The sequence below is a fragment of the Camelus ferus genome, chromosome 15 (assembly GCF_009834535.1).
Source record: "Camelus ferus isolate YT-003-E chromosome 15, BCGSAC_Cfer_1.0, whole genome shotgun sequence".
Classification (NCBI taxonomy): domain Eukaryota; kingdom Metazoa; phylum Chordata; class Mammalia; order Artiodactyla; family Camelidae; genus Camelus; species Camelus ferus.
The window spans coordinates 13,488,084-13,512,387 of NC_045710.1; the positions used below are offsets into that span (position 1 = coordinate 13,488,084).

At 32.4% G+C, this 24,304-nt stretch overlaps 1 protein-coding gene across 9 annotated transcripts in view; it reads right to left on the minus strand.

Annotated features, from left to right (window-relative positions):
- Positions 1–24,304, minus strand: part of PUM2 (pumilio RNA binding family member 2) — an 83,783-nt gene that overhangs the window by 7,566 nt on the left and 51,913 nt on the right. For 3 of the 9 annotated variants that reach the window (XM_032497090.1, XM_032497089.1, XM_032497098.1), the window contains 6 exons: positions 22,898–23,041; positions 22,494–22,784; positions 18,113–18,349; positions 4,417–4,684; positions 3,263–3,392; positions 1,539–1,673 (listed from right to left, as the gene is read on the minus strand). In XM_032497090.1, coding sequence (XP_032352981.1) covers positions 1,539–1,673; positions 3,263–3,392; positions 4,417–4,684; positions 18,113–18,349; positions 22,494–22,784; positions 22,898–23,041 — 1,205 coding nt within the window. The remainder of the gene's footprint in view (positions 1–1,538; positions 1,674–3,262; positions 3,393–4,416; positions 4,685–18,112; positions 18,350–22,493; positions 22,785–22,897; positions 23,042–24,304) is intronic. The other 6 variants (XM_032497093.1, XM_032497091.1, XM_032497092.1 and 3 more) reach the window with 6 other exon arrangements.

A 24,304-nucleotide genomic window follows, 5' to 3' on the forward strand; every position in this document is an offset into this window, starting at 1 on the left:
TCATTAAATAAATATTTTAGTCTTTAGGGAAAAATATAGGTAACCACACAATAATGTGTGCCTTATCAATGCAATAGGAAATAGAAGAAATGGAGTACACACAGTGTAAAGTCTCTTACAATCTCTTAAAATCTTAAAATCTCTCTCACTCAAAGAACCCACAACTATATTCTGACATAACTGTAGAGGAATCCTTTATGTCAAGATATTGTACAGATGTTTAGTTATAAACTAAATATGGACTAAATTACAAAATCAAATGTACTTAAGAGTCTAAACAGAGAATGTAATACTGTTATCCATGAACTGGTTCATCTAAAACTTACTCCCAATGCTTTATATTTTCAAATATTAAAGACATTTAAAATATCTTTAAAGTGTTTACACCGGTTTGAGACTTCAGAGCAGAGAAGTTCTAAGCATCTATATAATCAAATTGTTGATCTTTCTCCACTGTGACATATCTTCAATTACTCTAAAACCCAGAGGAATAATGCAATTTTCTCACAGATGTCCACTGCTGTGATTAATGCATACACATACACACATAAATATCCATCCATCCATATACATTGTTTTTAATTCTGGAATTTATTTTATTGAATGTATATAGGGTGAGAGTCAAAACCATTCTCTTTCCAAACTTACTAATTACCAACACATTTTAAGAAATAATTATTTTCTTTACTGTTATTATATTTCATTGTAATACATAAACCAGTTATATACAAAATAGTATCTATTTGGGGTTAAGAATTTCATTTTGAGAGACTTTTTATCTCATACATGAACCATACTAACTAATCAGTGATACTTCACAGTTCATTATAAAAAAATCTAGTGGATTAGCATTTATCCTCATGCCCTACTCTCCTTAATATTCTTCTCTATTCAAAATACTTAAAAAAATCTATTTTGATCATTTACAAGAATACTCTCATCATAACTGGAATTGCATTAATCCTTTTAAAATTTAAAATATTTAGAACTTTCCATCCAGGAACATGGTCTATTTCCCATTTAATTTATATGTACTCTCTTTCCTCTTAGAATTGTAAATCTTGTTAAGAGGATTTTTAGGCTACTTTACCTGTTGACTGAAAATTTTAAAACTTTATATACATTTTTAAGTGACACACAGGAATACAATTCATTTTTAAAATTTCATTCTCAGAACAGAACTGTAAGTACAATCAAAATAAACACTGGAAATAGTAAAGTATATTCCTGATACTACAGAAAATCAAGTAAGTAAAAGTGACAGCAGAAACACTCACCATCGAGTACTACTCTGCTTGACACACAGTAGGTACTCAAATATTTTCATGTAAAGATAAAAAGTTGAAGAAAATGAATAGAGGACAGATCAAAGATCTGGTGTATAACTTTCAATTAACAATATACGGTTTAAGACACCTAAAAAAAATTTCAGTCTAACTGTGGAAGCATTTAACATTTTACTCCAAGATTATTACTGTAAGATAAAGTAATAATTCAAAAACTGAATAAAATAATACAAAAATTTTGTCTTAACTTACAATTACCTGCTGGTCAGATGAAATAGACTCAAGTGCTTTCTGAATCACTCGGCAACCATACATCTGCAACGCTAAGGGCAGAACATGACCACGAATGCGAGTAGCCAGGGCTAATTTTTGATCCAAACTCCCAAACTGACAGAAAAAAAATTAATAAAAAGTGACCATAACATTACTTTGTTAAACCTGAATAACCCACTGTTTGCAGTCTACTGAATCTATTTTTAAAATACCACATCTGGCAAGCATGTAGGAAGGAGGCATTTAGGTAAAAGCTGATTAAGACAGACGACCCAGAGATGCTTGAAATAACTGCATTACTTTTTTGGGGGTAAGTCATTCTACCTACTATTTCCTATTTGCTAATATATTAACCACTTGTTACTCTTCTAAAGTAAACATCTTCATTTCAAACAACCCCCCCTTCATCTTTGATACAATGAATTTCTGAGCCATACATTCAGACCAGATAATTCTCAGCTATGCTCTGATTGTGGAATAAACCTTCGTTAAGTCAAGCTACAAAACAGATGTTTAGCTATAAACAATTGGCTAAATTATAAAACAAATGACACCTAAACAAATCCAAATGACTGTACTACTATTCATTAATTGCTTCACATAAGATGTACCTCCAAAGTTTTATATTTTCAAATATATTTCAAATATTAATCAGGATTAACATTAAACTTCTCATTTAAAGAAGGCCCATATATTAAAAAATATAATAAAATATGTCATTTTAATCATGTCAATTAACCATTTTTTTTCAGTGACACTCACTATATTCACATGATGTGCAATTATCACCACAATCTGATTCCAAATCTTTTCCACTGTCCCAAAGAGAAACACTATATGCATTAAGCAATAACTAACTCCCTATTCCTTCTCTTACCCTAACCAGTCTACTGTAAGCCCTAGTCTACTTATGTCCCTATGAATTTGCCTATTCTAGACATTTCATATAAATGGAACTCTATAATGTTCATCCTTTTGTATCTGGCTTATTTCACTTCGCTTCATCCATGTGCAGCATGCATCAAAGCTTCATTCTTTCTTATGGCTGAACAATATCTATTTTACGTATATACCACATTTTGTTTATCCATTCATCTATTGAGTATTTGGGTGGTTTCCCCCTTTTGGCTATTGTGAATAACGCTGAAACAAACATAATGTATAAGTCCTTGTCTTCAATCTTTTTGGGTACATACCTAGAGTGGAACTGTTAGATTATACAGTAATTTTGTTTAGTTTTTTGAGGAACTACCAAACGTTTTCCACAGTGGTTGCATTTTACACTCCCACCAACAATGTACAAGGGTTCCAATTTCTCCAACCCTCCATCTTTATTTTCTATTTTAAAAATTATAGCCATCCTAATAGATGTAAAGTAGAATCTCATTGTGGTTTTGATTTGCATTCCCTAATGACTGAGGGTGTTGACCTTTCTGTGTGCTTACTGCACATTTGGATATCTTGTATGGAGAAATGTCTACTTGAGTCCTTTGTCCATTTTTTCTTTGACATTTTGTTGTTGAGTTTTAGGAGTTCTTCATATATTCTGGATATAAAAATCTTTTATCAGATATATAATCTGTAAATATTTTCTTCCAAGCTCATACATTTTTATACAAAAATTACTCACTCAAGTTTCATAGCTTTTTCTAAGCAATTAAGCATATAGTTGAATGAATATACAAACATGTCCGTGTGCTTACCTCAAAAAACTTCTGTATAACATAGTTGCCAAAAACATCCGTCATTAATTGATAGGCTGCTTGTAGAATTTCATTAAATACCATCTGTCGCTCAGCTGGAGTAGCTCTCTCTAACTTCTGCTGTATAAATCTATGTGGGAAAAATTGTAATGCCATGACAATATATTCAAAACAAGCTCCTGCAAAATCTGTATCTGACTTGAGTATTAGACACCTTTACATATAGACACACAGATAAAATCATTTCCAGAAATAGTACTAACACATTTTATACTATAAACAGCCAATTTAAAATAAAAAGAACAAAAGTTATGAAGTATTTCTTTGTTAACACCTTAATTTAAAATAACTCCTAGTTAGACTGGCAAAAAAATCTGGATATAAAGACGGCTTAACCCTTTTTAAGTTAGTTCTGGTTGCACTAACTTAAAAAAACCTACAAAGATATTACTGGTTATTTATTTTCCTAATTACATTATTATTAAGTATATATTTTTAGAACATAAAAGAAATCCTTAGAAATAAAATTCATCAAACACAACTTAATTCTTAGCTATGCTAGTCACTGTAAATGATAAAAAGTTTCATTTGCTACCCTTAAGGAACTTGCAACTATAGGGAGATAAAATTTGTACATAGCTATCTAATAAAAAACTATTAAAAAAAATTTTAAATTTACCTTAAAACTATAAAAAGGCACCTCAAATTTAATAAATGTGTTAGAATTTTACTATTTTCCTTTCAGTGCTATCTTGAAAACATCAATTCACATGTACCTCAAGAAGTATTACAGTACACATAATTATGTTTAATGTAAAAAGGCACTAAATTCTCCTATAACAAAAGTCAAACGTTTTAAGTCAAGTCACACTGAATATAAATCTACAGAGAATACAAAGCATTTAACTTTGTATAAAAATAATCCAGTAAAGAGGCACTGCTACATTTTTGTTACAGAAAACTGAAGAACCATAAAAATAAATCCAAAACCTGTATTTTTATAATTTATCCTAATATGAAAGAAAAGTCCATATTGGGTATTTATTTTTTAAGACTCCAACTCTTACATCGTTTAAATAATTCCAGTCAAGAAAAATTTTAGCTCTTTCAAAGCAAAAATGCAGTGGAAAGTATCATAAATCATAATCACCTACCTAGAACCATGCTGGTCTTGAGAAAACTCAACTATGTGTCCAATCAAGTCTCTAAGTTGAAGGTTTGGGAAGCGGTTGTTTCTGAAATCTTCCAATAATCTACTTCGGCCAGAAGGCATAATATCAGACCTATTATACCGAAGCCGAGAAGGAGGAAAGAGCTGGCTGCTGGAGCTAAATAGACTGGAAGTGCTTGAAGCACTTCGATATTTTGCTTCTGCTCCAGGTGCTGCAGAGATATATCGACCACTACCATTTGTCAGTCCTCCTACAACAAAGCAGCTGTGGTCAGCAAATATTTTTCACAAAGTCATTCTTCAGATTAAAGTCACTTAAAAACTAAAAAGTCAGTCAATAAAGAAATATTCACCCCAATAATTCCTACGTGGTATAACAGGAAATTAAAGTTGAAGAGCAAATCTCACACATTTACTTATTTAATGTGTGTGATTATAATATATGGGGAGCTGAGACAAGAAAATATGAGAAAAATAAACCTGTATTTGTTCCCGACAGTTTAAAAACATCTAATGTCATACACAACCTGTATTTGTTCTTGGAAGCTTAGTTTAAAGCATAATTATAACAACTAATGTCATACATACTAGTATCAATACCAGAATACTTAAACCACCAACAAAATTTTCAGTTACATTAACAAGCAAGTTACAAATAGCTAGCAAACTCAGATTTTAAGTCACTAAATTAAGTCTGACTGAAACATTACTCATAGTGTTAATGAAACATCAAGGGCTAAATCTGTACTTTTTCAGAATATATAAAAATTCATTAAGTCATATATACTTCTATATAAAGAAAAATAATTTCTTAGTTAATCCACTAATTAAATTCCACACTCAAAAACCCCACAATATCAGATAATAAATCCAAATTACACACTATTTTAAAAAAATTTTATTTACAAAATATTCTCCATAAAAATACTGTTTTACAGACATGAAATAGCAGCAGTAAACATTATCTATTACTCCTAGAGCTTTAATATTGATCACTTAAAACAAATAAAAAGTCTCTAACATATCCCATGTCAAAGGAAGAAAACTAAAGGGCAGTTGATAAAAATAAATACGAGTAGGTAATTGTTCTTATTACAAATAACTGTTTAAAAGTACTTGACAGTGTCCTTTTAAAAAAGAAAAAGATATAGAAAACTGTAAATTGCAGATTTAGCAGTTCAGATAAACAAAACCCACCATCAGCTTTATATACTGTATACTGTATATCACATCTATTTAGAGTAGTGCTGTATGTACAGTCCAGGCCACAGGGTAGAGATGATGCCAAGGACACACTGTCAGTGCATAGTTACAGAGAGGCATTAAAGGCCAAAAAGAGATACAGGGACAAAGGCCAAAAAGAGTTACAGGGACAAGGAGCAATAAAAGAGTTATAATCCTGGAGAGTGAAGTGGATTAGAATATTCCTCTTTTACTTTCAGTCCCCACTGCCCTAGCTTTATTTTTCTTCATTGAATTTCCCATCATTCAACTATATTATACATATTTATTATTTATTTGAATCCTCAGCCCCATTTGTAATGTAAGTACCATAAAATTACATTCACCTACATGCTAGATACCTAGTGTCTAAAACAATGTCTGTCTGACAAACTTTGGGTATTCATTAAGTATTCATAAATATTTTATGTAGTATCAACTGCCTAAGGTCCAGTTCTATAAATCTGCCTTAAAAGTGTGTAATTTTAATATGCTATTTTATACACCAAAGTCATGAACATCAAATTTTCATGTTCATTCCAGGTCTACATAACTATCTCTCTTCTCATATGAAAAAATCTAAAAAGTAAACGAATTCAGTATTTTAATACTGTCTCAATCTCATCACTACTATTAACTCTTCTAGTTCCCTATTTTTGTTTGTATTTATAGTTCCATGAACTGTTCACAACAATAATCATTAGCCCATTCCAGTTAACAGTTCTTTAAGCTTTTTGTAGGATAGGGGCGCTCTGCTTATCATTCCAATCTGTTTTTACAAACAATTATAGCTTCCCATTCAAACATCACTTTGATGATGTCACTTTACACTAAAAAAACGATATCCTGCTAGAGTACCGCCTCTATATTCTTCAGCCTAGTTTTCAAGTCATTATTCCAAACCCATTTTTCACACAAATTTCCTAGTAGTATCCTAACTGTTCACTTCTTCCTCTCTTATTACTACCTCTGTACCACTGTTTTATCATTCCCTGAAACACAAGGCCTAATTCTACCTCATTATCCTTAATGCACTAAAAATTTCCACACAAAATTCAAAATACATATTTACCCCAGAAAATGACTATGTCAGTTTTACTTGGTAACTTACAAGTAGTCTTATTAATATCCAACAGGAATTTCTCCCCTGTCTAGGTACTTTTTGATTATATTCTATCAGCTCCTAATACACCAAATTCCTGATGCACTCTGTGACAATTTAAACATGCTAAACTGCCTTGAGTTTTAAAAATCTTGGAATTTCAGTTCTAGAAGACCAATTATAATTAGTGCTTCCATTTATAAAGTTGAAAATTTAATTTCACAAAGGATCAGGATATCTTCATTTTCTTACAAACTAATAAACATTTAACCCAATTTAAAACATACATTAAACATTTTAAATTTGGTTGTTTTTAAATACTGAAAGCATGTCATCCAAAACCTCCCTGGAATTGAGGGATTATTTTTACAAAATTGGCCCATATCCTTCAAAACTGTTGAGGTCATAAAAGACTGAGAAATAGTTTAAAATTAAAGAGTAAAGAGTCATGACAAATCAATGTCACGTTTGAGCCCTCAAATCAATCAGTTTCCTTCCCAATCTCCCTCTCTGCCCACCAGCCTCCCCTGTCCCACCTTTCTTATAAAGGAGGTCAGTGAGACAACTGGCAAAATTTGAATACAGTTGGTTGATTTGATAGTACTGTATCATTGTTAATTTCCTGACTTCACTAATTGCTGCTATATAAAAGAACATCCTTATTTTCAGGAAAAACACACACTGATATATTTTTGAGTAAGAAACATTATGCCTGCAACTTCCTTTTAAAAATATCAAAGAAAAAATGGGTGAGGGGGCAAGCAAATGCAGAGAGGGGGAGGAAGGAGAAAGAATTATAAAGTAAATTCAGTAAAATAATATTTGAAGAATTTGGGTGAGGGATAAGCTGAATTTTTGTTTGTTTTGGTGTTAATGACTTCTTCATAAGTCTGAAATTATTCCAAAATTAGTTAAAAGCAAACATACAGATAGGTCATCTATATTCATACCACTGCTACTGGTTGTCTAAAAGCAGATGTGTTCTGTACCAAATGTGTTAAAGGGATAACAATCCCTTCAATTTATCACTGCCATCCGCCCTACCATTTATCACTTTTTAATCAGCTGAATAAGAATAAATGGGACATGGAGATCTGTACTGTAACTTCACAGATGAAGTCACTATGGTTCAAAAGTGATGTGGCATGCAGCTAGTCAGTCAGGACTATTAGACCACAGCCTATTACACAGTAGCGTGTTGTCCCTTATATGTTATTTGCAATAGTTATCTGTTGTTAAGTTCATTCATGACAACTGAATGAAGGCAAACACCTAGTAATTATCTTAGCAGAAATAATACGATTTTTTGTTTTCATTAATTTCCTTGAGAAGTCTATTGTTTTAGAATCCTTCCCTATTAAATACCAGATATCAAAACAATTTAAAAATAATGGGAAAGACACAGGGGAGAAATAAAAATAACAATCAAAAGTATAAAATAAACCTGGCAAGTTTTCACTTTTCATTATTTTCCACCTCCCTGTGATCTGGAATGGCAGCTCCTCAACCTGTCTATTCTTTCATTTACTTTAAAATACATAAAAGTAATTCTCAAGCCTTTCTCAAGACCTACTGAATTACCCTGAGTGGACAGTTTTTATTAAAACAACAATTATCTGGTTATTCTGATAGAAGTTTGGAGGCTGATGAATTAGAATCAACATCATTTATGGTTTCATTTTAGAGCAGGTTGTCAACTACTAATTTTAAAATTGGTAATCCAAGTAGATTCTGGGTCCTGAAAAGGGTACAACTACATATAGGTTACTAGGCAGAGACTGTTTCAGAAGTCAAGGCTCTGGAAAGTTCAAGAAATAGTAAGATGATAATGAAAGATGACAAGTTACCTAGAGTAGGCAAAGAACCAACGATATAGAATACATAGCTGGAAAAAGTCTAACAGGATGGCCTATTTTACTTTAAGGTATTACCTTTAGTTACTTCCAGCCCATAAACTGATCCACTTAGTACTTAACAGTTGATTATTTTTTTTCTGATTGCTTTTCAAAAGAAGTATATGCAACATTCAGAGTAGACTGTAATAGCCATGGATAATCTGAACTTACTAGTACATTTATCTTCTAGCTTTCAGAACTGCGAGACAATAAATTTGTTTTAAGCCATTTAGCTGTAGTAATTTGTAACAGAAGTCCTACAACTCTAATATACATAAGGCTATCTTAATTACTCTATGAGACGAAGATATTATCTCCATTTTACTTGTGACACAACAGCTTTAGAAAAGCTAAATACCTTATTCAAGGATGCACAGCTAATAACTTGACTGAGTTGGGTTTTAAAAAACTACTACATGTGAATAATTCACTTAAAGCTTTCAGTTATACTCTGCTATACCTCAGTGAAGAACGTTTAATACCATACACTATTCTGAAGTCTGGGATATGCTTGAGGTTACATGGGGAATAAACCATATAAATTTTAAACTACAAAATGTTTTACTATATATTTGCCACATAAAGACACAAAAATTTTACTGGGAAAAGACCAAAGCATCAATAGATGTAAAAACTAATATAATTCAAGTGAAAAGTATAATCTTTGACATCATTTTAACAGGCTAATATAAAAGCAAATGCATAAATATGTCAAGTGTGCTACTTTAAATCTGTACATTTTATGACAATGTGTAAGCAAATATTAGATGAAAGCTACAAACCAAAATAAAAATCTGTTGTTTCCATTTCTATTGCTTGTAAATTTTTTTCTAAAAGCAATTAAGTAATTAACATTAATTTTTAGCATCTAGTGCTTAAACTTTAAAAAGATACAACGGTAAAAGGGAAATCTTCACAGAAGATACATAACAATCTTCCCTCATTCATTACATTACAGTTTTTAAACACACTGAGTTTTTAACATATGAACTATGTAGTTCAGACTAGTATTATATCTCATTCCTGTCTCTACTCATTGTAGAACTTCAATGTCAATTTCCATTATTTCATCAAAAAGGCTTGTTATGATTTCAAAATCTGCATGAATCTTTTATCTTTAGTGCAAAATAACTGTGATTACCGAACACGAGGACACTCTAAAAACCTATCCCTATCCCAAATCAAAACACACACACGCAAAAATAAAAACTCCCCAACTGCCATAAAACTTTCAAAGTGCAGTATTCGACAAAGTATGATCCTAACACATTGATCAGAGAACGCACTGACTGAACACAGCAAAAAAATGCTTTAATGTAGAAATCAATGTAGGATATAAAATAATTTTTTAAACAAGAAAGTAGCCGGTATTCAAAAAGTAGATTCATCAATAAAACAGAAAGAAATAAAACTACTCAAATTCAATTACACAAACTTTCTTTTGAGTTCTGAACACACTTGACCCTTGAACAATGCAGGAGGTTAGGGGCACTGATCCCACCAAAAAGATGTCCAACTTCTGACCCCTCCCCCCAAACTTTACTACTAATAGCCTACTGGTAACATAAATAGTCAATTAATAAATTTTTTTGATTAATACATTTTATATGCTATATGTGTATCTAAATATAATTTTACACATTCATGATATACCTAACTTTTTTCAGTATTTCTACATAATTCGCCCAAGTTTTTTCAAGCTGTCACAAATCTCCAAAATATTTTCCAATTTTTTGAAAACAATACACATATAAATGGAACCCATTCAGTTCAAACCTGAGTTCAAGGGTCAACTCTAAGGTTGTGCAGAAACGTCTGGGCTTTCTTGTTTCTAATCTAGTGGGGAAAATAAACCCAGAAGCAACTCTTAATATAATCCAGTCTGTGGTAAGTTTGGTTAAAAAAAAAAAAGGAAGAAGAAGAAGAAAAAATAATTCTAATCAAATCACTGTTTCGATAAAATCAAATTATTAAATAAAGTGCAATAAAGCAATAGCATTACAATCATTATATTGAAATTGCTGGTTTACTTGTCTGTATTCTCCACAACAATGCAAACTTGATGGTGGTAAGGATGATTTTTTTTCAACAGTGTCTCTCCAGTCAAGAAGAGTCTGATATTAGGTATTTGACATTGGCTGAATAAGTTAGTAAGTAAAAAATCTGGTCAGATCCCCAAATTCTTAAATGGAGGCCAAGAAAACTGTACAGAGATAAGCAAAATAGGGATTAATTTCAGTATAAATTAAGCTTATTACTATTCTTTTTAAAGAATACCCTATCTGATCAGTTATCTGATCAATTTTAATTTAAAAATCAGTAATAAAATATTTTAAGAGTAAGTATTGAAGTAAAAAGTGTTTAATTTAGATTAAAAGTCAAAAGTCAAGTGAAAAATGCCAATATATTAACAACCAACCTCACCTTTCCCACCAAGTCACCAAAGACTACATTATATTTTGCTACAATTTTATGGAAATTCACAAAAATTCTAAACTTAGGGAACAGGAAAAGATTCTCTATTCAGAAAGACAGTACACAGAAATAAAACCACTCTTTGAGAAGCAGTGTGACATCGTGGAATGAACCAGGTAAACCTGCGCTCAAAAGTTTTGTTCCTCACCAACTTCATGACTAAAAGCAAGTTACTTAATTTGACAATGAAATTTTGTGTATGTGTGTGTAGTATGAAAGAGGAGTCAAAGTTCATTTCTCCCCACTTGGATATTTAATTGCTCCAGCCCAACTTAGTTCTGAAAAGACCATCCTTCCCAAATATACCAGAGTGGCACCATGGCCACAAATCAGGTAACCAAAGGAGCAGGTCTATTTCTGGATCCTCTATTCTACCAATCTATTTCTCTATCCCTGTGCTAATACCACAATTTTAGTTATGGTAGTTTTACAGTAAGTTTGACATCTGGCAAAGTTATTAAGTTCTCTAATTTTGTTTTTCAAGATTGTCTCAATTGTTCTTGGCTCTATTTTTCCATTTACATTAAATAAATCGGCTTGTCAATTTCTTTAAGTTTGAAAAGTTCTTACTGAGAGTGTGCTAAGTCTATACAACAATTAGAAGACAGCTGGTATCTTTATAATATTCAGTCTTTCAAACCACAAACATGACATGTACTTACTTTCATTTATTTGCCTTCTTTAACTTTGGTCAGTGCTTTATAGTTTACATACAGCCCTTCTTCCCACAGACTGATTCCTGGTTAAGGAAACAGTGTCATGCAAAAATATTCTCAACATATACTATATAATTCAATTTTCAATGTCACCCATGAGACCCATGCTGCCTTCATTTTTAAAGGTTATTTGGATCTCTCATAAAGCACAGGTCTCTCATGAAGCACATCTGCCTACATTCTAGGAGTTATTTTTTAGATAAAAAATTTCTGCTGTATAGCACAGGGAATTATGTTCAATATCTTGCAATAACCGTTAATGAAAAAGAATATGAAAATGAATATATGTATATATATGCATGACTGGGACATTACGCTGTACACCAGAAACTGACACACTATAACTGACTATACTTCAATTAAAAAAATAAAATAATTTTTAAGGCACATGAAGACTTATTTGCTATCAGTAAGAAGGAAAAGGCAGAAATAATTGGGTGAGGAGATGAAATGTAAATGTAAAGGAAAGGTAGGCCAATGAATAGAAAGGAAAACAAAGAAATGACGGTAAATAATGATATACTGAATTATAGTCAGCAAAATTAAAGACATAAAAGACTCCAAAAAGGGGGGAAGGGACGGAGAGAGGGACAGGGGATAGGAGGGAGGAAGGGCAGGCACCAATTTGCAAAATACATATCAAGGGGAAAAGGCATTTAAAAACATATACAATAAGAGACCAGGCTTTTCTATTTTCTCTCATCCCTTAAGATTTTTTTCAAAAATTTAAAATACGCAATATTTTGATGGAGGTACTGGGGATTGAACCCATGACCTAGTGCATGCTAAGCACGTGCTCTACCACTTGAGCTGAAATATGCGATATTTTAAAGCAGACTTCAGGTCAATGGAAGGAAAGGAGGTAGGTAGTAAAAAATGTTATTAGGGAGATGATAGGGGACAGATGAAAGGTTCATATAACATACTAGGGATCCAGGAATTATGAGTTAAAAATTAGTGTGAACTGGAGTAACACCGTATGTAAAGTATGAATTGTTTCAAGGTGTCTCTCCATCTGAGCGCCACTAGAAATTTTCAGTGGGATAATTGGTTTTTTATTATGAAAAGTTTATCATCTGGCTGCTGGGTACTTAATCTCAAAAGAATCCCCACAATCTTTGTGACAAACAAACTGTTGTCATATATTTCCAAATTATTCACCTCCTCATTCTAGGTATCTTGAACAACCACTCCAAGTAATTCTAACTTGCTGAACCACTGAATCGAATCATCAAGTATTTTCTAGTCTTAAATCTGAGATTATCGTCACTGAATTAACTGGTGAAAACATTCTCAGTCATTAGAACCACAAAGTCACAGATAATGTTATTAAAGGATAATGAATAAAACATAAGGGCAAAAAATTAATCATCGTGACCCCAAATCAGAATGAAGACTAATAAATTTCTATACAGAAATGAAATATAAATAATTCTTCCATAAGTAATCATTTTAGAATTTTGTCACAACATATTTCATACTCATCAACAAATAAATGACTTTAGACACACTAAAAGGTTGAAGCAGTGCTTTCATTTATACCATGCAAACCTGCTAATTACTGTGTTGAGATCTGAATGTTGTTCTTACCTGCCTTATAAGTAATACATATTCTTACTTCATAGAGTAGATAATATATGTGGACTTTAAAAACGTCTAGATAACAGCCTTTCTATAAATCTCACAATTGAGAAAGAAAGGAATCTAGAAGTCTAGTAATCTCATACACACATTTAAAAAAACACATAACCTATACCAGTGTGAGTTAGTTTCTGAAAGGCCGATTAGAACATTGTTATTGATATACTTCATAAAATCGTTCAGTTCATTACAGACTAGCACTAACAGAAAAGGCAAGGATAGTATCAGGAGTGAGAACAGTGCTCTAGCCTCAGTTCTGATTGGTTTGGGCAAGCCTCCTGGGCTCATGCTTTATTTTTCTCACCTTTAATGAGCATATCACCGCCAGTCTATGTTAGCAACTAGGATGAAATGAAACAATGAATATGAAGGTGCTATAAATACTATCAAATGCTACTCAATTATAGGGAACTTACTACTTAAAAGATAATGACACTTTCAATGAAAACCTCGAAATAATTTATATTGTTTTCTGCTTTAAGGACCATATAGAGACTCAGAAAAATTGCACATAGCCTTACAACCATTTTGGCCATGCTTGTTTTAATTCTTAAACATTTCATTCTAAGAGAAGCACATGACCAAATCTGCCAGAGGTCAGCAATTTCAACGGCTGTAGCTATTAAACAGGAAAAATAATCCTAAAAGTGAGTATTACCCAGTCTACATTGCATGTAACATTTTCTACAATTAGGAGAGAGGATAGGTTATAAAATTTTTTAATCCACTGCAAATTAAAGTGCTATTTGATTGCTGAATACATGATATTAATGACTCTTCAAAACTAAGTCAACTATGAATCAACTAAATTCACTGAATTCAAAGCTTACATTAGATTTTTCAGCACCTCTTTCTTAAGAAAAAGTAAAGCCAATTCAAAAATGAAGAGGTACAAGGGAAGAAGCCATTAGTTTGTCAAACTATTAGTTTAATAAAAATGCAAAATACTGCTTTATACCTAAGAAGTTCTGTATCAATCTAATTACCATAAGCGTAAAGATTAGAGTAAATCAGAAGTCACTAACGTATTTTAAAAGTTTACTCAAAGAAGAGAAAGAAAGGAAACAAGGAAGGAAAGAACTAGTTAGACAGTTCCAGGTAGATGAATAAAATAATCCTAAACATACTTAATATTCTTTCACACAGGGAGTGAAGTACCTCAAAATAAGACACTGACTTCTAGCACAGAGAATCATAAAAACAAACAAACAAAAAACATCTTACAACTACAGGTAGAAGATTTTCCCCCATCTCTATAAATCAGTAACATGAGAAAAAAATTCACTTAATATTCAATGCTGAACCTGAAGCCCAGAATTTGACATATAGCTGTTTCCATTTCAACATAAAAACCACTAATAAAGTCATTCTCTTTCCTTATTCTTTTCCACTTGTTTCTCTGATCAGTATTTTAAGCACCACTTTAAAAAAAAAAATCCATCAATTTACAGGTAACAATGAAGATTTAAAAACAAAAGCAAAAAACTCCACGAGTCACCTTTAGAAGCTGCTGGGGCATTAATCAACTCACAAAGTTAGAAAAGAATAGAAAAGAAATCAAGCATTATCCTGACTCCAATAGGAACTACATATCTCAGGGTAATCTCACAATTGATCAAAGTTCTTTTTCACAGAAATATTCCAGCTAATAAATGCAGAAGGAATGACAGAATTAGAGCATCACCATTCTGCAATTTCTGAAGAATTATTTAGGTGATGACTGAAGGCTGCTAAGCTGTTAGGTGGATCTGGCTGACAACCTCACAATGGAAATAACCAGACACATGTTTTCTGATATAGTGCAACAGAAATATAGAACCATATCCTACCAAAAATAAAAAAGCAAACAACCAGATCAAACCCCTAAACTTAATTCCATTTTATAGGAAATTCAGCAAATAGATAAGCATTTTAAATACCACCATAGGGAAGCAATCAGGAAAGTCAGGAATATGGGATATTCAACAGGACAAAATTTCTTCAACAAATAAATGGAAAGGGGTGGGGAAGAGGATGGGAAATGGTTCCACATTAAAAATATGTCTAACAAATGTTGGACCTTATTTGGGCCCTGATTCAAAAAACACAACTGTAAAAATGACATTTAAGTCAATTAGGGAAATTCCAGTAATGAGAAATTATAAATTTTAAAAGTTATGATAATGATATTGTAGCCGTAATTGTTTTTTTAAAGATGACTATTTAATAAAATGAAACATCTTTGCTGGAAAGCCAGAAGCACACAATGTTGTTATTAATTTTTTCTGTGAATCAAGCAGCAAGCATGACCAAAGGCTGAGGTGGTTTAAAAAAAAAAAAAACACAAAACTATCTGCTTCACCCAGTATTTTAAGAATGTAGATATCCAGACTGATCAATAACTATAATGGTTACTTGTCCTAAAAATCTCGTAAGAAAATAATCTGGAACTAATGAATTCCAATGAATTCTAATAAAACTGAGAATTTATCTCTATTTTATGGTATATTCTTAATACGTGAGCTGAGAAAAATTATTTTTAAATGGCTACACAAATTCATTTTCATAGGTATTATAAATCAGCAGCCCTGATAACTTGATTCATGAAGAAATCCTCTGCAAGGATATACAATTTAAAATATTTTTTTTAGACCAGAGAGCATGTAAGTCTTACATTGTAATTCAATTATATGATAGCGAAGCAGAGGTAATTTTCATGAACACTACACAAAGAGGAAATTTATAAAATCTACTGAATTATTTTCAATTTGACAGGGTCTATTCCTTGTTAACATTCCCAGTCATACTACAACTAAAGCTAAAAGAAATGGGGATCACAAAAGAAAAAAATTTACCAATAATTTCAATCAGAGAAGTATTAAAATATCAGATTTCAAACTGAATCTAAACTGAGGAATTTAATTATGGGTACCAAAGCATCAGGCTATATAATGTAGAACTGCTGATCTACGTGATGATTACTTCTCATAACTGACTAGAATTCCTTCTGTAAGCATCTATATGCTGGATTCTTTATAGTCTAAAGAAAAATGTCTAGATTGCTGTTTAATTAGAGACATCTAAAAAGTCACTTTTAATCCAATTTCTAAGCAAACTGTGCAGAGTAATTAATGCCATTTATAGAGGCACTAAAGTACAACATAAGCAGTAACAGCTGACAGAAATCTGATCTGAAACTTACCTATGAAAAAAATGACAGGACATGACAAATATAACCTTAACAAATAAAACACAAAACTATTATGAAAGGTCTACTCTTAGGTTTGTTCTGTTACAATTTTTTGTGTCTATTTCAAAGTCTCAAAGGCATGTTTTATAGAGGGGTGGTAGGAATGGGTCTGAACAGAAATAACAGAAATCAGGAATTGAGTAGCTTCTGTGACTAAGATGATAAATAAAAGAAAGTAGTAGGCTAGAAACTGTTGTGTTTATACAAATAGTGCTGCAAAGTGGATCTTAGGACCTCACCCAAATAAATGAATTGGCTGTATATATTCAATATCCCCAAAAGAGTACGGGCCCAGAATTTTGGGGGGGAGGGAGAACCAGACTTTAATAAAGAAATCTAGCCCACTTTGTAACAACATAAATCTAAATGATGATCACTGTAAAAGATATCTTTGTTAAATGGGCATTATTATTACTGAGCTTTAGGAATAAACAGCTATACCTTTATGATGGGGGGGGTCACACATAATCACTAACTTATAATATACCTGCTTACAAAAGCAATACTGTTTTTAAAATCACAAGCTGATTCAATCTTTCCAAGCATATAAAAATTAGCAATAGAATCCCTCAATTTTAGTGGAAATGACTAGAATCACAAAAACTGAAAATCTAAATTTTAATAAAATACTTTCTTTGGAGTTAGGGATTCATACACAGCCTCTGATATCCAAAAACCCTTTAAAATATACTGTTAACTACATGGATAAATACTTTCTGCAGTGGGAAAATGGTAACCACCAATTCAATAATCTTGGGGTGTGGGTAATTTTAATATACAGATATAAATCAAAGTTCTAAATGTTCCAACTTTGAGGGTACAACAAGCCTAGAACATTTTTTTTCTTAAACAACATATCCAAAGGTAAGAGAAGTAAATGGACCAGACCCATACATAATAAGATTCTCTAACTCACAAACATACTCAATTCATATATTCTGACATAACCCTTTGGAAAAATGGCCAGGCATTCAATGGCCAAAGCAAAAACCATTGTACTAAACTAAATTATTTAAAGTTCAATAACTAAGTGACTAATATTTTTCTTTTGGTGTGCAAAAACTTTTGATTGTGGAATTTTCTTCACTATCACATATAAATAATTGACTCTTCAGATGATCTAAAACACACAAATCAAAAGCACAGACAAGAAAAAACACACCACTGTATTTCATAAAAGGAACATAAGATACAAAGGGGTCTTTACCTTATTGTACATTAGACCCTCACTTTGAATTTTCACAAAAGTAGAACTTTTTCAAAAGGCTAATATCTAAAAGCAAAAGCAATTTGGCATGTTTTATCCAACATTAAATATTTTACACATATTATAAAACACACACACAAACACACTTACATGTATACATACAAATAAAAAGGGTTTTGGTTTTTTTTTTTACCTAAATGCAAACTGGATGAGGATCCATGTGATGAAAGTGATGGCGGTGGCGTAAGTGAATGTCCTGGAGTTTGGCTTGGCAGAGGCATGCCTATTGGACTTGGAGAGGAGGAAAATCCCAGACTATTGTAAAATGGTTGCCCTATGGGTGCTAGGCTGCTACTAGATCTTTTGTACAAGTCAGAGCTAGTAGATAGAGACTCTCTCCTTGTGGCACTACTACTTGCAGAACTGCCAACTGAAGAAGAAATAAAAAAAACCCTAATTACATACAGTGTTAACTGAATAAAACCTATCCCCAACTCTTGCTGGGAAATAACAGAAGTGATCACAATAATTATTTTTAGAAACATTATAGAGAAGATAATTACTGTGATAACTATATATACTAACTTATTAATCATAAAAGGGTATAAATGCACCCCAATAAAGTAACCAAATACTTAACAGAGCAGTCATATGTTCATTATTTCACACATATTTACCACTGACGCGTATGATTATTGTGCTTTAATACCCTGGTATGATTTATAAACCCTGAAATTGTAAGTTGTCTGCTAGGATATGCTAGAGATTAAACTTCAATCAGGTTAAATTTTGCTACTGTCCTAATCTCTGGAACCAGGTTCTTATACTTCAACTCAATGCCAAGAAAAGATTATACTGATAAATAGAATATTAATACATTTCCCTCACCATTCACATTTGATTTGGCTTCCAGCTTGTGTTCAAACCATAGTCCTTTATGTCCATATTGGCCCGAATATTAGTCAGTTGTGAAATACAGATGGCAGCTTACTCCTTGGTACTTTTTACACTACAAATTCTCCCTATCTTTCAACAACTAAATTACAAAATATGTATGAAAACATAAAACTTCCTCTTAGAAAATTAATGGTTCTCATTACCATTATCACACTACAGATATGTATTCACTTACCCTTCAGGATCTTCTATTTCTAAGATTCTACTACTGGCCTCAGGAGCCCCTTACTTAGGTAAAGACTGATCATTTTTCTTTTCTTATATAGCATATAATTATCTTACATCCCTTACTGTACCTTCTTTTTCCTTTGTACTCCTCCACAAAATCATAAAAGAATGGTCGATTCACATTACCATGTAGCGATGCATGCTCATAAGAGCAACCCGAGATATGGTTGTTAATCAACATATATTTGGGTAATCAAATTCTTTACCAAGTATTTATTTTAAAAAGGGCTGTTCAAAACTTCCAATTCATTAAGTCTCACTTAAAGCCCATGTTTTCAAGTACGCTCTTTATTGTTTCTAAGCCTTTTTAAACTGAAGTCTTTTTACATCTAAGGTAATTTCACATTACATTTCTTAAACTTTTTCAAGTTTTTTAAGGATAAGCTCTATATTCGGACCAATATGGTAATTCTTTTCAAGATAAATTTTAAAGTTTCTATTAGGTCTTGGTTTTCTAATTGCAAGTCAATTATATAAACAGGTCATAAGGGTACAGATTAAAGAGAAAAATTAAGTAGAGCACATGATGGGTAGACCAAGTTAAGCTTCTAATACGGATAGGAGACTTAATTACATTGGTTTTTACCAAATTCAAAATTCTATAAAGGAAAAATACCAGGTTCACACTACTGTAAGTAAGCAAAATGTTATATAAACACTATTCAACCTTTTAAATCAGTCGGTGTGGTTTCTGAAAAACTGATCATGTTTTATTAAATTTTTACTTTTTAAGATATCATGTTATAGGGAAATACTAAGTAACTATATGCATTATTTAAGCAAAAAATAAAATAAGCACTATTGTAAGAAATCACTCTTCTTAAGTTTGTTTTGGCAAAATTGTCAATGTATGCTACATTAACTATGCTAATTTAAAAGGACACTGTCAAAGTGATTTTTCTAAAACATGGCTACATTTTAAATTCCTATTTATTTAAGAAAACAATTTAACTGGCAATGAAAAGGACAACAGCTCTCTAATGAGAGAAGCAGTATTATCATTCCCCTGGCAAATAACCAAAGAAACCATAGTTTTGACACATGCAATATCATTTTCCTCTAGAAAGGGAAAGCCAAGCCAAACATTTACAAGTAATTCAGAAATAGCTTTACTTTAAACATAAACAAGCTGGCTCCTTAAATTATACTATTATGCCTAAATTATCTGCAACAGTATGACTATGAAATAGAAAATGAAGTATATCTAAAACATCTAAGAGGCTAGACAGGCAATGGAGTCACTAATCATTTATCAACTGTGTATAAAATGTTAAATTACCAACTTTCAATTGTAACAGAACATTCTATATAATGGGTCATAGGATGATTTAATTACTATGTTACAATGGATAAGTTTTCTGGCAAACTGCATTATATAAGCTGGGGTGTTTAACACTGTTAAGCATGAATAATTTCATCATATAGGTAAAAGAATGACTGTATATGTTTTGTGTGTGCACATAAACATATTATATTTTAGATTTCATTTAGGTATGGAATTGCTGTTATGAAACTGCAATGGGTGGACTTGTACGAGTACATAAGTGTAGCACTTGAAAGAACTCTCAAGAAATGTCCAAGAGGAGGGAGATGGTAAATTATTTACTGTTTTTAGGAGTGGCCATCGTTAATGTCCTCTGAAGCAAGGTAAAACAGAGGTACCCCAGATTGGAAATCAGAAGGGAGTAAGCAATACTTACAAACAAAAGAGGAATGAAGATGATCAGTTTTTGGGAAAGTGGCATTTTGCAGGGGACAACTGTAGAGAACAAAATGCTCATGGCCAACCAGTTCCTGAATGCAGGGGGAAGGGTCTTAACAACTAAGAGACAAATGTGAATTTGGAAGAACCGGATAAGGCAAAGGGGGGGTGTGGCAGGCAGGCTTCAAATCTATACCAGACCGTCAGTGACATTTTTATTAGAAAAGGGAACAAAGATTTATCAAATCCCTTCTCTACTTTTCCTGGATTATTTAGGGCCTACAATTTACTACTTAGAAATTAGTTATTTCCACAAAGCTTTTTTTTAAAAAAAGTTGTATGTTCTTTTATCTTTCTTCAGCAATTTAGGATTATATGGGGAAATTGCTTGTCAGTTGTCAGAAACAAAAAATGAGTTTATGGGAGTGCTTGGGCTGGAGATTAAAATACTAAACTCCAAAAGGAATGAAAAACTCAAACAGGAAGACTGAAAGACTGAATAATCTCCATGTTCACTAGAAGTTCCTGTGCCTATTCTTTAGGTAATTTTTTGTTAGACAAACATGGTATCACCCTATATTTCATTACAACAAAAAAGCATTCTGAACCTAAGTTTACAGCTGTTTTAGACCATCTCTTTTATAAATATGAGTGTTAAAAAATGTTCAGGAGGTATTTCCTTAGAAAATTGGCAAATATAGTTAATATTGATTGGTATGTGTTAGTTTTGCCATTTTTCACACCAGAAAAGAATATAATTTAATGTGGTGGGGAAACAGATAAGGAGTAGGTTTTAAGACTCCAAAATGCTAGACAAATTTTAAAAAGCCTCTTGAGGTCTGAATAAATGGCCCCGCCCCTCATAAAGAAAAGGCTGTCAATTGTACCAAGAGAACTAGGGTAAGCTGTTTTTTCCCAGATGTTTCCTGAATACTCTGGTAACTTGAGACTGGTAATACAATGTGTGTCAACAGGATGGCAATGTGGGCCTCTTCTGATTCAGTTCTTCCTCAGCTACAAAACCGGTTTTTGTGGGTAAATTATTTTGTGAAGCTATTTAAAATTTGCATTTCTTAAGTATTATATATGAAACTAGGATATGAGGGAGGAGTCTTTTAAATGAATTTTTAGTGATAAAGGCTAAGCTGTTTAAAATAAAGAGAAGCATACTAATAGTTTCTTAGGGGCTTCTATTTAGAACATTCCATTATATTTCACTTTTACATATTATACCAAATAAAGACTATAAACAACCACTAGCATTTAATAAGAATAAATCATCTGATGAGCACACAAAGATAACTGGTATTTTAAAACACCATTAACTTAACATAGCAAAATATTTACTTCCTCAGACATTAATATTATACAGGAAAAAAGGAAGCACTAGTAAATAGAATATACTGTCCCAAACAAACCTTACTAAAACAAATTACAGTAATGTAATTCTTAAAGCCAGGGGAAAATGTATTATATTTGAGTAAAGGATGGGCTGCTTGAAATGAGTTAGACATTGATAAATGTTGCAGGGGGGTAGTTTTCTTCTACAAAATTAAATCAATAAAACAGCAACTTATTCCTGTCCTTTCTACACTACAAGCTATTATTGCTTATCTTAATATGAAAACCAAATACATATACCTCATGTCCACTTAGCAGAGTACACTCATCTTAAAAAGAAACTTACCTGACGAACCAAATCCACTGAGGGCGGAGCCTATAGCAGCACCCAAAGAGCTACTGCTTCCAAAGCCAAGAGATGTACTTCCAGGCTGGCCAGGTCCGTGAGAAAATAAAGAACTGCTCTGGGAGCTATTAGTCAAAGAAGTGCTCCCATAAAATGAATTAGACTGTAGATTAGTGCTTGGCTGCTGCTGCTGCTGCTGCGGTGGTGGCTGAGTGCCAATTGGCCGGAATAGACCATTTGTGCTGCCTGTGAGACTATTTGCAGTTCCTCCAGCTGCTGCTGCTGCTGCTGTAAAATAAATTTCAGACACTTCTTAAAACTACCCAGAAACCCATTTTCTATTTTTAAAATATCTCAAACACCACCAGAAAAACATTATCCCTGAAAACATCAGTTATACTTACCAGCTTGTGCTGCTGCTGAACTAATTAAAACAGGTGTTGGAGCCATTAATCGAACTGGAGCTCCAAGGCCAGTTCTTGCTCCAGGGCCAACCACTAAAGCACCAGTCTGATCATAATAGGCAGTTGGAGCTAGTACTTGATAGCCTAGATAATATTAAAATAATGTTCACAATGAAAACATTTACTATAGAAAACATGTATTTATTTCCCCCCCATTTGTGTTTTTAATCAACCAGAAAACACAGCTATTTAAACTTTTAATATAATATCCTTAAATAGTTACCATATAAAAGGCAAACACATCTGAGAAGGTATTACTAAATATATGAAAATGCAATAGAGCATAAGTAAATTTTTTTCTGTAAATTTTAACAGAGATGCCTTTTGCTTATAGACCACAAAATAATGAGGTATATTCCTTGATATAGAAACTACAGGCAATCAAGAGCTGATAGCTGAAAATTATTACCAATTAGTCAGTTCTCCTTGGAGGAGAATGAATAGAAAGACTTGGGGAAGTGAGGAAGAACACTAAGATTTATGATGCAGTTGTAGTAAATTTCTAAACCAAGTGCCTCATTACCAACATTCCCTCAGATTTTCATTTGTAAGCATCTCTTTAAAAACTTAAATCATGATAGAAGCAGATACCTTAAAACTATAAAGTAACAGTCAATTTGTAAAGGTTCTTAAACTAGAGTTTGAATAAAATCATGTAGGCATTAGTTTTCTAACAGCCTTGAGCACAAGGGAGGTGACAATTTGCATTATTCAGAACTGCAGGAGTGACGTTTACCTCTTAGTAGCCTTTCTCAGTAGGAATTCCTCATCTGAACCACAGAACAGAAAACGACCATTTTGAACAGAAAATTGACTATTTTGCCAGTTTTCTCAAGGATGGTCCTAACAAGAATCACTCTAGATGCATGGGAGAACAGTTAACTATACAGTGGACACCACAGGGCAACAGGCTTATTCTCTCCCAGAACTCAGGCTGAGAAAGGCTGTCTTAGTAACAAGGACTCAGGCTCAAAAATCTGATGACTATTTGCAAATATGTACTGGCACCCTCAAATACTTTTAAGTTTAAACTCTATCTTTACCACCAAGACCAAAACTTTCACCTGCAGTTATTTTAATTAAATGCAGCAATTCTCTTTCACAATTACAGTTTTATTATAATGGATATGAATTAGAAGGACCAGCCATGTTGAGATTTTAAGCCCTCACCTCCTGGAAAGAACATGATAAATTTCAGAAGATTATTAGATATCTGACTATAAATGTCCAACAGGATATACAAGTCTAGAATTTAGGAGAGAAGTCCAGGCTAGAGTTATAAATCTGAGAGGTCAACATAAGGATAGCATAAACTAAAAAGGATTAAATCACCAAGAAAATAAAAAA